The sequence below is a fragment of the Parasteatoda tepidariorum genome, chromosome 4 (assembly GCF_982258835.1).
Source record: "Parasteatoda tepidariorum strain Cologne lab strain chromosome 4, Ptep-v5.0, whole genome shotgun sequence".
NCBI lineage: Eukaryota > Metazoa > Arthropoda > Arachnida > Araneae > Theridiidae > Parasteatoda > Parasteatoda tepidariorum.
In genome coordinates, this window is record NC_141758.1 from 39,857,744 (window position 1) to 39,873,895 (window position 16,152).

The following is a 16,152-nucleotide window of genomic DNA, read 5'->3' on the forward strand; positions in this document are numbered from 1 at the left end:
ACTGTTAGGACTGAATTATTTGAAAATTATTAAAGTGGTAATCTTTGGCCTTAAAACATAAATGCAACTACTTCATTAAAGATTATGCTTGGACCCAATTTTTTTACTGAAAGTTTCTTTTGTTGATTCAATCATGACGTTGAACTTATTTCAGCTTTAGTTAAAATTTTGAAATGCTTCAAACTGTGTATTTAACCTATTTCTAATTTGTGTTGAAGATTATAATTTTTATGCTTATAAAAATATAAAATTCTGTATTATTTGTTACTTAGAATTTATGATATCGAATAACTAACATAAAGAACAAGTAATTTTTACTTAGACGAAATAAAATCGACTCAAAGAAAAGGTATGGTTGCTGATAATATGCTTTGTGGAGTTTTGTATAAACAGTAAAAGCATCAAGTATTATAAGCAATCCAATGAGCAAATTTATTTCTTTTTTTATCGGCTGATTTTATTTTAGCCACCCTGTTATAAAGATCTAAATTCCTTTCACGGTAATCATAGTTAATTTAATAGTGTTTCTTTGTCTATAATTGCCATTTTTGTCAACCTTTCATAAAAACTGTTTTGTGTTTTTTATCAAACAAAAGTTTTCTTACTTTTCAAGATTTGTTAATTGTTGCCAGCTATTTATTTTATGCTTAAATGAGATTTTTGAAATATCGATACTCTATTTTCTTCATTTTATTCTAATTCACTTTCTGGCAACAATTTTATCTCACTTCGTGCTGATTGATTTTTTAAACTATAGAAAATTTAATTCGAGCTAAATAACATACATTTTTACCCAAAACTGGATCAACTGTAGTTTTAATTCTATAAACAAGAACCTTTCTCAGTCTCAAAACGCAAAATGACAGAAGAAAACATGAGAAAAACAAGTTGCAGTAAGGAAAAAAGTCGTTCGACCAATAGAGTGAAAGGAACAAACTCGAACAAGATAATCAAATAAAAGAAGATAAGAACAAGGTGTTTTGGGGATTAATTACTATACCTTGAATGCATGGAGAATTTTCTTCTGTTATTTTGTGTTGTTCCATTTTTGTGCTATTATTTGTGCTTTGTTCACATTCTTTAACTTTATTTATGCGTAGCACAAGTTATACTCTACCTTTATTTGGATAGAGATAATTTGTTAAAAATCATAGCTAATTGTTAGTACATATCATTTATAATGAACAGCCAATAATTTCATAGGTCATTCTGGAGAAATTAACAGTGGAAAATGGAGTCACTCTGGGAGACTAATAATTACCAGTGGAAATGATAAAACAGTAAAACTGTGGGATTTTGAAAAATATAAACAAGTTCCTTTGCTAGTCATAGGTCAGGGGAAAAATTCTCTTTCTACAAAGGTTTGTATTGTGGTGAAAATAATTTAAGAAATTTAAAAGTAATAATTATATATATGTTAATTAAATGTCACAGTTACTTAGTTCTTTTATTTATTTTTTATTAACTCGTTCTGGTATGTTTAGCTAAAATCTTGAATTAAAACTTTTGAACAATTTATGATTAGCTAGAGCTCTCAAATCTCTACGGTAGTTACATGCCTAACGATAAGGAAGAAAGTTCTAAAGTTAATTTTAAAAACTAACATTTTTCAAATTAAAAAAAAAGGGTTTGCAAGGAGAAAATTATCATAATAAAACTCACACACAGTTGTTTGTCACAATTTTAATTATTTTTGTAACTGTGCGGAAGTAATTATGATTGAAAATGAGGATTATTACTTGAAATTTTAAGTGACTAGAAACTTTCTGCTTTACATTTCAGAGGAAAACCGTTTCTCTATATGTTAAGTTTTACACTATATGTTAACTGCGTTTTAGTAAGAATTTGAATGTAACAAATAATTTGGCATTAAAAAGTGAAACTTAGGAAAATATAACCTCAAAAAAAGCAATCAAAAATATCTTATACCTTGTAAATATCTTCTGATTTCGTCCGTAAAATTATAAATAATGATAGTTATTTAATAAAATGATTCACATAAATTTTGCAATAAGATGTCAAAAAATAGTCCGGGGCTAGTGGACATGATATGTACAGTGCCCAAAATAAAAATGCAACACCCTGATTGACTTGTGTTCTAATGATCGGATTTTCACGTACTAAGATTCAATCATAAAGATTCATGTGTATGACCGCTAATTAATCAGTGCAGACTTTTTAATTTATGAAAACAGACACAAAAACATACTTATTCTGAATAAGCATACCTTCTTTCGTCAGATTCGGTTTCTTGACTCTAAAAATATGGGGGTAGCTGCAATCTCGAAAATATTGTCCTAGTAGTTTGGTAAGGACAGCGGTCAAAAGTTTTGACCCCCTAATATTAGTTTTCTTTTTTATTTATTTTGCATATTTTGCTGTATCTTGAAAACAAAATCGAAAAAATTTTGCACGCAATTATACAGTTCGTTTATCTAAGGATAATTTAAACAGGGTGGCCACCCACCTGGAAAACCTTGAAAACCTGGAATTATCAGGGAATTTTTTTTATACTGGAAAAATCTGGGAAATTTGGATAAAAACCTGGAAAAATCAGGGAATTTTAAAGAAAAGCTGGAAATTTTTTTAATTTCACTAATTTAAATTATTATTATTTACTAATTTTCTTAATTTAAATTATTTCATCCATTATACCCACTTTTTTTAAACGGAAATGTATCTCCAAGCAGTTGAAATATCGTGAACTTAACAATACTTTGCTTGCATCAAAATTTGCTCCATTACAGTTCTGTTAAACTAGAATGCCACATAAAATTCTCCCACTGTTGCTAAACGAATGTGGAAACCTTTGACCGCTATGAACTGTGCAATTTAGGAAAGATTGTGATGAAGGTGGAAGAAGGGATTAGGATATTAGCTTCTGTTTTTTAATTCTGTCCTTGGGCTGAATCCATTTATGGCTTAAGTTTGTTTCAATGATTTCGTGGTAATTTTTTCCCATTTTGGCAAAATGTTTTTGTATTTTTAACCAAAAATTAGTTGGTTATAATTTAATTATAATAATAGATTTTATATTGCACTCTTTTTCTGAAAGCTTTTGTATTCCCATTAAAAGAAATCTGTGAATTATTTTTTCTCAGCAAGCCAACTAATCACAAATTTTTTTTTTACCATCGCTAACAGCAATGTTTATCGACAAATTGTTGCATTAATGCGAATTTTTTCTATTTCATTTTAACCTTTTATAACATATTTTAATTTTAAAAAAAGTTTTTTTTTTAAGAACTAACTATATATTAATATTTAATTTTACTCTTTTGTTGGTCAATATATGATTTTTGATTCAAAATTTTGTACCAAAACATTAAAAAATGAATAAAAAATCTTGCCAAATTGTCAAAATAAATTATTTTTTTCAAGATATGTTAAGAAAATAACATTTTGAATAAAATATTTTATAATATAGGCACTTTTCTGGCCTACACTTTATTAGAATAAAGAAACTAAAACCTGGAAATTTTAAGATTTTTATCTGGAAAACCTGGAAAAATCAGAGAAATTTGAAATCTGATTTGAGTGGCCACCCTGTTAAAGCAAAAATTATTTTTTAATATTTATATAATAATTATTTAATATTTTATTTAATAATTATAATATATTTTATTTAATTATTAATAGTTGAAAAAATTTGAATTGTAAGGTTTACTAATCTATACATCATTTTAAAGAACGTCATTTTAAGTGGCAAAATATAAAATTTTAGCGCAATCGGTCATTGTTTCCGAGTTATAAAATTTTAAAAAGTCATACATTTACATTTTTCTCAAGAATTATTCTCCCCATTTCGTTCAAATTTTATATTTTGCCATTTAAATTTACATTCTTTAAAGTGATGTAAAAACTGGTATACCTTACTAGTCAAAACTTTTTCGACTATTATTAAATAAAATAATAATAAATTATTGTTAAAAAATATTTTTACCATTTAATAACTTGGATAAACGAATTTTATAATTGTGTTATATATTCGCTTTAATTCAAAAAAAAAAAAAGAATTAACATTAAAGGGTCCTTGCCGAACTATTGCGATTGCCGTCCCTCCCTTTCATATTTTGAGGGTCAAGAATTCAAATCCATCAAAGAAAGGAAGGTTTTTGTGTCTGATTTCGTAACTTAAAATATCGTCTAGACTGATTAAATAGCATATTTGAGGCATACCTTGTCACTGTGCACCATTTAGATGGAATCCAGTACATGAAATCCAATCATTAGATCAAAAGTTATTTAGGGCGTTTTTTATTTCGTGCACTGTACTTATAATTTACAATTATTTCTATTTAGATTGGTTATAACATCATTTTTTGACCTATTTGTTTTGTGCTAGCATTTTTGTTCATTTAAACAAGAAATGGTTTTGACTATTTCAAATTGACAGGGCTATCATATAAGGTAGATATGTAAACAGATATATTGACCAAAAGATAACTTTATTAATCAAACATAGAAATAATTAGATGCACATGGCTGATTCAATACCACTAACAGGTTATTTTCTGAGTTTCCAGGCAGAGTACATTACAATATATATGTATACATCCCAATTATGCATTTTTTTTAAAATTTGTTTTGATTTCCTTGGTTTTCATTTTGTATTATTAATAATTTTCTGTTTACAACTAATAAATTTATAATAAAATAAAAAAAAATCACTAAATGTTATAACTCTTTGCAAAAGTTGTAGAACATAAAAACAGTGCTGAAAAAACAAAGCAGACAAAATTCCAACATCCATTTTTTACAGTATCTAAATTGCACAATTTTAAATTTTTTATTTGATGAATTGTCTCAGAGTATTGTTTTCTCTTTCCACATATTGTATGTCAATGTTTGTTTGTTTTTTTGCATATTATTATTTCATTAATTTATTTATTTATTTTTTTTTTCAATTTTATTTCATTTATTTTGAATAAACATGTATTATTTTTCTTATTCTTTTAACTGCTTTGAGCAAAAAAAAATTTCCATTACACATCGCATTAATATTAATGTTTTCTTGGTCTGTATATTTTTATGGTATTTTTACTTTTTTCTTCAGAGTCAGTTTTGCCATCATAATGTACTTTTTATATTACCATACCTTTTGAATTATTTATCATATTTTAAGTTTATACAGCATTATGATTTATATTTAAAAATCAATTTCATTACACTTCTGTTTAATTTTTCAGCAAAGGTTTTGTTTTGAAGAAGATGTTATGGATGCTCAATTCTATTATCTTGATCGCTTCCTTTTAGCTGCCTCTGGAAATAAACTGCATTTATTTGATTATGAAATAGATATACAAAAAACTGGTATAAAAAGGTATTAATAATATATTATTATAATAAATTAAATAAATATCTTAAAATAATTTTTTTTTTCAGCTTTTAAGATTATGAATTATTACTTTTATTTGATTTATATACTTCCTCTACAACTGTTATTGCCATGATTTCGAAAAATATATTACTTCTGAAAACTATTTTCCATTTTATTATATATGAGTAACAGTAGGTATAGAAACTATTTAATAGTTTGCAGAGCAACTTTTTTTTTTTTAATTAATGCAATTTCGTGTGATTCATGGCAAGAGGAATGAATAATTTCACACTTTCAATCGACATATAATTTTTTAATTAATTGAACCACGGGAGTGATTTTAAACCCTTTTTGAAAGGAAATAAAATTTCCTGAACTGTCAAAAAAAATTCTGATAACTTCTGGTACTCAAAATTTTTTAAAGGTTTATGCAAAATTTCTAATAAAATTCAGTGTTGTTCATAATAATAGGATTTTGTGTAAACTTTTTAACATTTAATTAAGGATTCATTTTCTCTTTAAGTCTGGGATTTTATTAAATCAGTACTTAATCTAAGTGAGTTGAACTTAATGTACATTTAATACAATTTTATGTAAACTTCAGAAAAAAATTCTATTTTAAAATGAAATTCTTGTTTAAGGGAATTTTTCCATTTTTAAAGCTTTTTTAAAAATATTTTTGCAACATTTAGGGCTTTTTGTAGATTTTTTACATTATCATTTGCTTGTGTTTGCACGATTTCTAATTATGGAGTTTGCTGCAAAAATGAGGTTTCTTCATATTTCAATGTTTTGATTTGAATGTAATATTTTGCTGTAAAAACAAATAATCTCATTTGATGCCAGAAATTTTTTGTTCCAGACATTAATTATTTTGTTATTCAAAATATATAAAAACACTTTTTTTCCTTCTTTTTTCTTAATGTGAAGAGATCTGGTTTTATTGACTATAGAGATACCTCTTTTTTGCACCAAAATCTTCAATTATGGATTCACATCGGTATATATTTTTAAAACTCTCTATTTTGAAAATGAATCACTGCATGCAAAATGTGATTCAGTCCTGCTAACTGTGGTGACATCTCACTATAGGCATTTTCCCCAGATTTGTTTCAAATTTATGGGAAAAGGAGAAAATAATTTTATTTATAGCTTTCTTGAACAGTATTTAGCAGGACTGAAGCCTTTTGGGTATACAGCTATTCAATTGTGTAAATTGTTTTGTTTTTATATTTTAGTATTGTCAACAAAAGCACCCTGAAGTTGTTGAAAAAAATACCTCTGGAATCAAAGCAGATCACTTCATTTGCTGCTGTAAATCAATATTTTTCTAATATCCTTTTCATATTTCAAATTTCCTTTAAAAAAGTATATGGGTTAAGATGTAGATTCAGGGGTTCCATGGTTTGGCGATAATTTTCATTTGGTTTTGCTAAAGCCTAGTTTCAAGTTAACATGATATCTTTTGCTGTTAATTCAGTATGTAATTTTTGGATTACCAAAACTTTTATTTACTGCATGATTAATTCTTGGTTTATTTTCAAAACGCCAAATATAAGAGGGATCCCAAATTCTAAATTATTAATAAATTGTGTGATTTTTCAGAATGTTTGTTTAAAACCTATTTTTCTCATCTCCCCCTCCTCAATAAGGCAAAAAAAAAAAACCTTCTTAATAAAAATATAATTAATCAATTTTATCTAAAATAGGTTTCCAGCAAAGAAATACTAAACTAAAAAAATTTAATAAATTGATAACCATACTATTTGCGTTTTTACTGAGGATAATAAAAAAATTTATGTCCTTTATTAATTCAACTAATGTCTAGAATTAAATTTTAAAGATGCAAGTTTTATTATTTAAATAAAATTTTCGTAATTTTTTATATAGATTATTCTTATTATTAGGAAAATCTATTTATTTTGCTGGTCTGGCAATTCTAAATTTTTGTGTTTTGTGTGAATCTTTGTCATCAGTTGCCGTATGGAAAAGGATTTCTTAGATAAGCCAAATTAGATGGTGATGAATGATGAATATAAGGTAATTAAAAAAAGAAAAAGATTTTTTGTATCAAAAATATCGACAGCATTCTTGCTGAATTATTATTATAATTTTTCTTAACCTAAATAATATCTAGTTCTGAGTGCAGGAACATCTAAATGCATAGACGTCTTGGATATGACTGTTGGAAAAGTTGTTTGGCATTCAGAAGCTGCAGGTTCTAAACCTCCTCATGTAATTGCAATTAATGAGGTAAGTTTATTGAAAAAAAATTATAATCAACAATTCAATGCAGTGTATTCGGCAAAATTATTAATTAGCTTGATAACATTGTTGTAATATTCTGACATTTAGAAGAACTAGTATTTGATTGGCACATAAGTAATTTTTTTTCTAAAGTTTAAAGTGTGGGAGCATTCCTTTTTATCTACCAGTCCCCTTATCATTAGATGCGAATTTTTGTGCAAAAATTAAGTTTAATCGAGCTCAACTGAGCAACCAGAACAAGGTGCGTCCTTGAGGTAAAATTTTCCAACTTCTCATACTGTATACAATCTATTCCCATATGATAATACAAACCAAGGAAAAAAAGCTCACTCGTACTAATCCCTTAGGTAACAGAAAACAAGGAAAACCACTAATTAAATGGTTTGACTTGGTAAAGAAGGACTTTCATATAGTAAATAAAGGAAACTGGAAGAGCCTTGATAGGACCAGATAGCGAAGGCTGTCTAGTCCTATCTGCGCATGTAGTTGCCAATGGCTGTAATGCATTGAAAGAAGACGAAGATACCAATCAAGAGCAGTTCTTTATGCAATACCCTTTCTATACACAGCATAAATGTCGCAAGCAGCTTTTGGAGCCTTAGAGCCTTGATTAAAAACAAGAAGGTGGTGTCAGAATACTAATTTTTCACAATTTGACATTCCATTTTAAAGATTAGCATAAATTAAATCCAAAAAAAAAAAAAAAAAAAAACAGAGTATAAATTACCGTAGAACAAAACATCCTCTTTCGATTGGAATGATCATGATCTAAAACATTATTACTGTAAACATTTAATGACATGGCAAATGTTAACATTTAATTTTTTTTTTTAAAGTGAGAAAGTTACATACCCAATGCAATTTTTCTGTAATTTTGGGTGGTTTTTATTAGTTTTTTTTTTTTTGGGGGGGGGGGGGTGTTGTAATGATTTTATTGTAAAGCACAGTCCTTGAAACTCTCAATTGCTAGGGCAAATTATTGTACATAATCTACTTATTTTTTAAATAGTGATTCAAATGGCTGATTTATCAATTATTTACAGATAATATAAATTTTATTTTTAAACTACTTGCACCATTTTTGTCACAATAAATATAATTATTGTTTTTCGAATCCAAAAAGATTGTAGTAATCTTTTCGAACGACTGTGTTCAAATACAACAGTTCACTAATAAATTAATCATTTCTGAAAAAATTTAATTAAACTAGTTAATAATAAATGATATCATTAATTAATTTGAAATTTATAAAATTATTTCAGGGCTCACCTTTTATTACTCAAGAATTGCAAAATTATGACTTATTTTTGACATCAGCTTTAATTGATGGCATAAAATTGTGGGATTTAAGAACAAAACAGTAAGTTTCAAGTTTTTTGTCTATAAATTTGTGTTAAATACAATTATGTATTTATTACTTTAGCTACGTTATTATTCTTATAACTTACATTATTTTAAACTGCTTTTAGGTCAGTTCTCAGCTACAAAGAACACAAATGCCGTGTATTTCCATGCACAGCTTCTTTTTCTCCTTGTGGAAAATACATTGCAACAGGAAGTGAAGACAAATCAGTAGGCACCATTTTTAAGCGTTTCTTATTTCTGAAAACAAACATTGTTAAAAAAAAAATTTATGAAGAAAAATCTTTGTTTATAATTTCGAATTATGAGTTTATACTTTTTTAAGAAAATTACTTATGCCTCTTAACTATCCCACCCTTCTGTCTTTCTAAATAGTAGAACAGGGTAAGAAAATTTAAAGTTTCAACTATAGTAAAAAAGAAAACTTATTACCTTTTGGTATAATGATTTCATTTTATCAATATTAAGTTGCAATATTAATAATTATTCAGGGGTTTTACCTTAAATAAGCTAAAATATTTGTGCAGACGATATTTTAAGTTGCAAAATCAGACATAAAAAAAGTACCTTGTGTGTTCAGTTTCTCAACTGATTCGAATCCTTGTCACTTAATATTGGGTTGTAACCCCAATCTGGAAAATATGATTCCTATAATTTAGACAGGAGAACAGTAGAAAGTTTCTGTCCCTTTAATTAAACTTTTCGCGTATTTCAACATAGGTCGGGAATTATTTAAAATATTCAGACAAACTAAGCACATAATTATAAAACTCGTGCATACAAAATATAAAATTTAAATAAAAATAATTAATTTTATAATTATTTTAAAAAGCTCAAAAAAATTTTAATTTTTAACTATGTAATTTTAAATTAACAGTTTTATAGAATTTTGAATCGTATTTGAATAATGAAAATTTACAAATATGATTTTTTTTTATACTATTTGGCATGATAATGGTAAGTAGTTAAGGGCACAAATTTTCAACCACTTTCCTTTTGCAGATTGGCCACCTCCATTTTAGGCTTCAAATCAGTCAAGAAAAAAAGGGCATGTTTATTCAGAGAATTATTTGTTGTTGAATAGAATTTTGTAATTTAAAATATCGTCTGCACAAATTAATTAGTGTATATAAGATTACTCCCTCGAAACATTATGATTGCATCTCAGCAATGAAAATTCGATTAGAAGATCAAAAGCTAATAATTGTCTTTCGTTTTCTATTTTGCGCACTGCGCCTCGTTTTAGAGTTTATTTCCAGATATTTATTTCAAGATTTAAAGTTTAAAAAGATTAATCTTTTAAAAAAAAGGCTTTTGCTCTGTGATGTTTAATTAAAATTAGACATGACTCTTAATTAGCTAAAAATGTTAGCATAATATGGTAGCAATAAATCACAGACCAAAAACATGCAGAAATCAGTATTTCGAGTTATAATGATATTTTTGTATTTAACAGTACCAGATTTCTTATAACCTTAACTGATGTAATATTTAAAATAGGTGTGACAGTATAAAATTTAAATCATTGTATATGCATCTCTAAAATTTTATGATTTCAACACATTTGCTTTTGATTAGAATGATGCGTAGTAAATTATAATGAATTTAACCAAAATTTAAATTTCATTTTTTTTTAAAAATTTTAATCAAAGTTATGCAACTTTCCACTAGATAGCATGTTGGCTCCTACAATTTTACATTTCTGACATGCCCTGCCTGTATAATATATATATTTAAGGTTCAACAAAAATGCTTAATTTTTTTTAAACAAGGATAGATTTTTAAGAGGATGCTATGGAATGGGAACTAGGGTAACAACTTTTTTCATCAGTTACAATGTGTTTGGCGTTGTGGCTACCAAGATTTGTAGACTCCTGTAAATATGAATAAGATACATTTTGATGTACATAAAGATTGTTTTGTAGGTATACATCTATGATTTACGTCAACTAAGTTATGTAGAAAAAATAAGTGAGCCTCAAGTTGATGTCTTCACAAGTGCAGTTTTTACTCCTAAATCGCAGGTAAGCAATTAAAAATATATCATTCTATGCATATGTTTAAATTCGTGAGAATGTTTAGAACTCCCTGTGCATCCATTTTACAAATAATCAAATCTAAACCTTTCTGATATGTAATTAATTTAAAAAAGTAAAAAATTGAAATATTATTTTTAAGAAATAAGTTGTTGTTTTTTTTGTTGTTGTTGCTAAAAACAATGTTTCCATACTTTGAATGTGCAAATAATTAAACTAAGAAAAAAAAGGTTTAAAAAATTATTCTTAACCTAAGTGCAATAATAAGTGACTTCCTCTAAAGTATGCATTTCAATGTTCTCTTGGAAAGGTTTTGATTAATTAGTTATGCAAAAATTGAAACAATTAAAGGATTTCTGAAACAATGACAACCCACAAGAAAAGTAGAGAATATGTGTTATTGTTACATTATTGAGGTTGAAATAAATTTTATAACCGAGTTGAACATTTGGTTGTTTGTCATTGTTTTATGATTAGTTCTTCAATTAGAAATTCCAGATATGCAATCATTCAATTTTAGTTTTTACACAATCGTTTGGGAAAATTATTACTGGTATATAATCATAACAAGATAAAATGTTATTTGACAGTCTCAAGTAAAATAATTTTTTTTTTTTTAATTATAATCTAATTTCAGGTTAAAAAATTTCAATCTTCGACATTTCCTTTTATTATTCTTTTTATTAAAAAAAAATCTTCAACCAAAATATGAAGAATAAACAAATATTGTTTAAAGATTTACTTTTTATAAGTTACTACCTTTTCAATTTGTAAAATAAAAGAACATATAAAATTAATTTTTCCATAGAAAACCTATGAATCTGATAACCTTTTAAAAAAAAAAAATTTTTTTTTGAAATTCATATTGCTTGACATTCTCTAGTAAATGTGTTGCATTTATAACTTATATTCATACTTATGAAAATTTTTACGATCCTTAAAATTTCTCCCCAAGTTTTCTTTTTAAATTAAACATATACAAATTCTCATATCTTTGTTCATACTATGTTCTCATGACTTGTGTTTCAAGGAAACACAAGTTATTCGAAAGGTGTCACAGTGACCTTTCTTAATTTTATTTCATTTGAATTTTTTTTTTAAAAACTAAATAAAAAAATAGCTACCATATCTCTCCACTAAATATACTTAAGATTACAAGATAACATCAAATTAGATTTAGTTTGTACTTAAAATTGAATTTAAATTATTTTACTTTTTTTATCTTTATGCAGCTAATTCTTTCTACTGGGAATGGGTCAGTGTACCTGTATGGAAAAGTTGAATAAACTGTTGGATCCTTATATTTTGTGCTAAAATCAATAAAATAAATTTGTATATACAGTTGTAAAAATTGCATTTTAAAATATTAATAAAATTAATATAAAATGTCAATGTTTAACAAAAGATTATTTTATCAGCCAGAAGAACAAATCTTAGAACCTTATTGCATCATGAATGCATATTACTTTCTTAGCATTAATCAATCTTGTATTTATGCAATGAGAATATATTTTATTAGTGTCACATACTTACTTACTTATCCTCTATGTGCCTTTGGGCACTTAAGACCTCTAGCATATCCCTGCAACACCTATCTCTAGCAATAGATCTTGCTCCCTCCCAGCCAGATATTCAACATTCTTTAAATTCGCCCAAAAACATGCGCTGGATGGTAAGTCTGGGTCTTCCTCTTGTTCTTTTACCATCAGGGGCCCATGTAAGCGCAACAGATGTAATTTTTATTAGTGTCACACTTAGGCTTTTTAAATAATTGAAAGATATATCTAACAACAACAAAAAAAAAGAGAAATCAAAAGAATAAAGTATAACAGCACTTTTATTACCAAACTTGTACATAAAAGCAGTTTTAAAAATAAATTCACAGTCACAAATATCAATGCTAGTAACATAAGAACCAATTCACAAACCTACAACCACATTACAAAGCTGATATTTCAGTACACAATTAACTACTTTATTTCTTCAAATACATATGTAATTAAGTGATGCAATATCACAGATATGTAAAAACAAATGAGTAGTGATATTTATTTAATTGTATCCTATAATGATAAACTAAAAAATTTGAATTTGAATTTATTTTAGACAAAAAATTCTTACTATTGAGTACATCTTATAAAAAGTATTAAAATATTTGTCATATTGCTGAATAAGCAGAAAATTTAAAATATAGTTTATAATACAGATAGATAAATAGCTGCACTGTGCATTCGTTTGCATAAATTTTTACTAACTGCATAATCCAAGTTTAATTTAATTAGTTCATAACTAACAATAAGCTAAAAAGTTTTACTGTCAGATATTAACAGAAAAAATAGAAAACAAAAAAATAAATTCATTACAATCTTAGAAACTGATAATTATTTTGAATTTTAAGTCATACTTTTAAGCATTTTAATACCCTGTAAATTAATTTCTATTTTAAATTTTTTTTAAAAACTAACACTAGATCAGGTCACTTTCAATTGTATGAACTAAAAGATAACTATGATTATAAACTTTTACAAGTAATTGAAAATATTTATCTGAATTTAAAAAAAAAATATTCTATTAACTTTGCTTTTACATTTTATGTGATATACAGGATGATTCAAAAGTCATTTAACTGTTTACTGTTGGAAAATGGTTTCATAATTTTATTTTATAAAGAGTGAAATTTATTTTTTACTAATAAGAATTTTTAATAGCAGATTTTTTTATGCAGCCAATTGAAAGATAAGGTATAACAAGACTTAATTCTAAACCTTAGGGTAACTTGATTTTGCTTTGTCAAGTGAATGGCCCATGCAAAAGCAACAAAGCCAAAACAATTTTTTATTTGTAGTGATACGCATTAAGGTCACATTACTTTAATATCAAAAAATTTAAGTAACTTTTTTTCAAAATTAATGTGACTTTTGAATTAGCCAGTATTATATCATTATAATTAAAGGATAACTTATATAATTTTTTCAAAAAAATAAAAAATCCTTAGTATCAAAATTATATATTTTCTAGATACAGAGTTAAACTTAAATAATCAAACTATTCATTTGGGAATGATAAACATAAAATAACAATGAGCTAAGAAGATATGGGAAAAAGAAAAAAAAATGGTATTTATGACTTTAGAAAGCATAATTGATAATTTTGCAAATAGCTCATAAAAAATACATTTCAAGACAATAAAAGCAATCTAGTATAAAAGAGTATATGTACTATTTATTTTGTCTGTTATGTCATTGAAAATTGTTTATGCCATCAAATTATTAGAAAATTAATGAGAGAAATCTGTAGCCATTGCATAAAACAAGTGAAAACTATTAATTTTTTATTCATATTCGAATTGTATTTTATTTTTTTTAGAAAATGCACAAATGGCTAACTAAGATATTAAGCAATTATTGAAAATACTGGGTATGAAATGGCTAACTAATATTAATAAAATGGTAAAAAAATAGCATTTATATTTAATGATAGTACATGTATTACAGTGTGATTTATTTTTTTTTAAAATAAAGTTATTAAAACAAGGTTATAAGCAATAGCATTTAAAAGATAATAATTGTGAATTGAATATATTTTCCCAGAATGAAGACAGGTGGCTCTAGTTGTGTGACAGGGTTGTGTGGATAGCTAGAGTCAGTTGCCCAGTTATTCGAGTCGTGTCTGAGCCACTTAAATGGCGAGACATCTAGAAAAAATGGTTTAATGTGAAAATACGAGTATTAATTTGTTTCTTATGGGCTTCACCCTAACATGCAGAGTGAGGGTGTCATTCTCTTGCATGGCGACAATGAAAGTTTCCATAATATTCACTAAACTTGAGCATTGCTGCAAAACCTTGAGTAGGACACCCGAAACCACATCCCATACCATTTCACACTTGAAAAAGAACTGGCTCAGTGAGCAGATACTGATTTCCACTGAGATGAGTACAACAAGTTCCAATAAATGCCTGGTTAGATTTTGCGACTATATGGAAAAGTGATCTGCAAGCATCTTCTCAGTTTCATTTTGTATTTTTTTGGAGAGAGAAGGGAACCCATCTTTGTATTTGCGCTCAGCTCATACAAATCTATTTATAAATAGGGTGTTACGTTATGGCTTGTTTTAATAATACCTAAAAGCTTAATTTTGGGAGGTTTGCCGGAACAATTGCAGAAAACTCTCTGAATTCATCAGGAGACAATTCGTAAAATCATTGCACCAGACATTTAAATGAATGAATACACAAGTGGGCGGTGTTTGTGCTAAAATACAAACTAAGGCAAACAATGTTAAAGAGCACAAAAATATTTCTAAAATACATGTATAAATGTATTTTATAAATATTTTTGTGCTCTTTAACGTTGTTTGCCTTAGTTTGAATTTAAATGAATGGTACTTAAAAAATTAGAAACTTTAAAAAGAAAGAATTTATAATAATTTTCTAATTTTAAGTTGTTAGATAAGAGGGAAAGGGTTAGATAAAATAAAATTATAACTTATACTTGTGCTAAAAATGTGCTTCAAAAATAACATTTATGTCTTTCTTTCCATTATAAACATTTCATTGAGCCATTTAATATCAGACTTTAATATTGCTTATTGAACTGAAGGGTAGAATTAACTAAGCAGCAGTGCTACTTATATTGGATCATATCTGCTTGCAAGAATGTTTTTTTTTTTTTTAAATGTATGCTTGTTTGTGTCATTCATGTTATTTTGTTTTAATATTTAACATTATGTCACAGAGCTTGCCTTTAGAAAATTAAGTTAAAAAAAGAAGGGCTATTGAAAGAAAAACTGAGTTGAAAGCATCACTAAAGTATGGAAATTTAAACAAGCAACAATTTCAGTTAGCGTTAAATAACTGTTAAAACATATTGCACCCATAATATAGTGATATACATATGAATTTTTAAGATTATGTTTAATTTTTAAGAAAATTTAATCTGTTTCTTAATGGCATAAAATTAATGTATTGCAAATTTAGTACAATACCAACATTGAACTATTACTTTAATTTTGCACATAAATACTAACAGTATTGTAAACATTCCCTCAAGTTTGATTTTAAAAAACTATTTTAAATTCAATATTAACTTTCAATTATGAAAAATCTTCACAAAAAAAAAAAAAAGAATTGTTTTCAACAGAAAAAAAAAGCTATTAAATAAATAT

The 16,152-nt window shown here is 26.4% G+C and overlaps 1 protein-coding gene across 3 annotated transcripts in view; it reads left to right on the forward strand.

Annotated features, from left to right (window-relative positions):
* The window catches only part of LOC107448647 (WD repeat-containing protein 27), a 29,448-nt gene extending 17,070 nt beyond the window's left edge, over positions 1 to 12,378 (forward strand). For 2 of the 3 annotated variants that reach the window (XM_071182199.2, XM_071182198.2), the window contains 8 exons: positions 1,204 to 1,361; positions 5,190 to 5,323; positions 6,559 to 6,653; positions 7,452 to 7,573; positions 8,851 to 8,948; positions 9,058 to 9,160; positions 10,876 to 10,974; positions 12,219 to 12,378. In XM_071182199.2, the coding sequence (XP_071038300.1) occupies positions 1,204 to 1,361; positions 5,190 to 5,323; positions 6,559 to 6,653; positions 7,452 to 7,573; positions 8,851 to 8,948; positions 9,058 to 9,160; positions 10,876 to 10,974; positions 12,219 to 12,272 (863 nt within the window). In that variant the 3' untranslated portion in view covers positions 12,273 to 12,378. Of the gene's footprint in view, positions 1 to 1,203; positions 1,362 to 5,189; positions 5,324 to 6,558; positions 6,654 to 7,449; positions 7,574 to 8,850; positions 8,949 to 9,057; positions 9,161 to 10,875; positions 10,975 to 12,218 lie in introns of those variants that run through there. The other variant, XR_011636987.2, reaches the window with a different exon arrangement.
* The last annotated feature ends 3,774 nt before the right edge of the window (positions 12,379 to 16,152 follow it).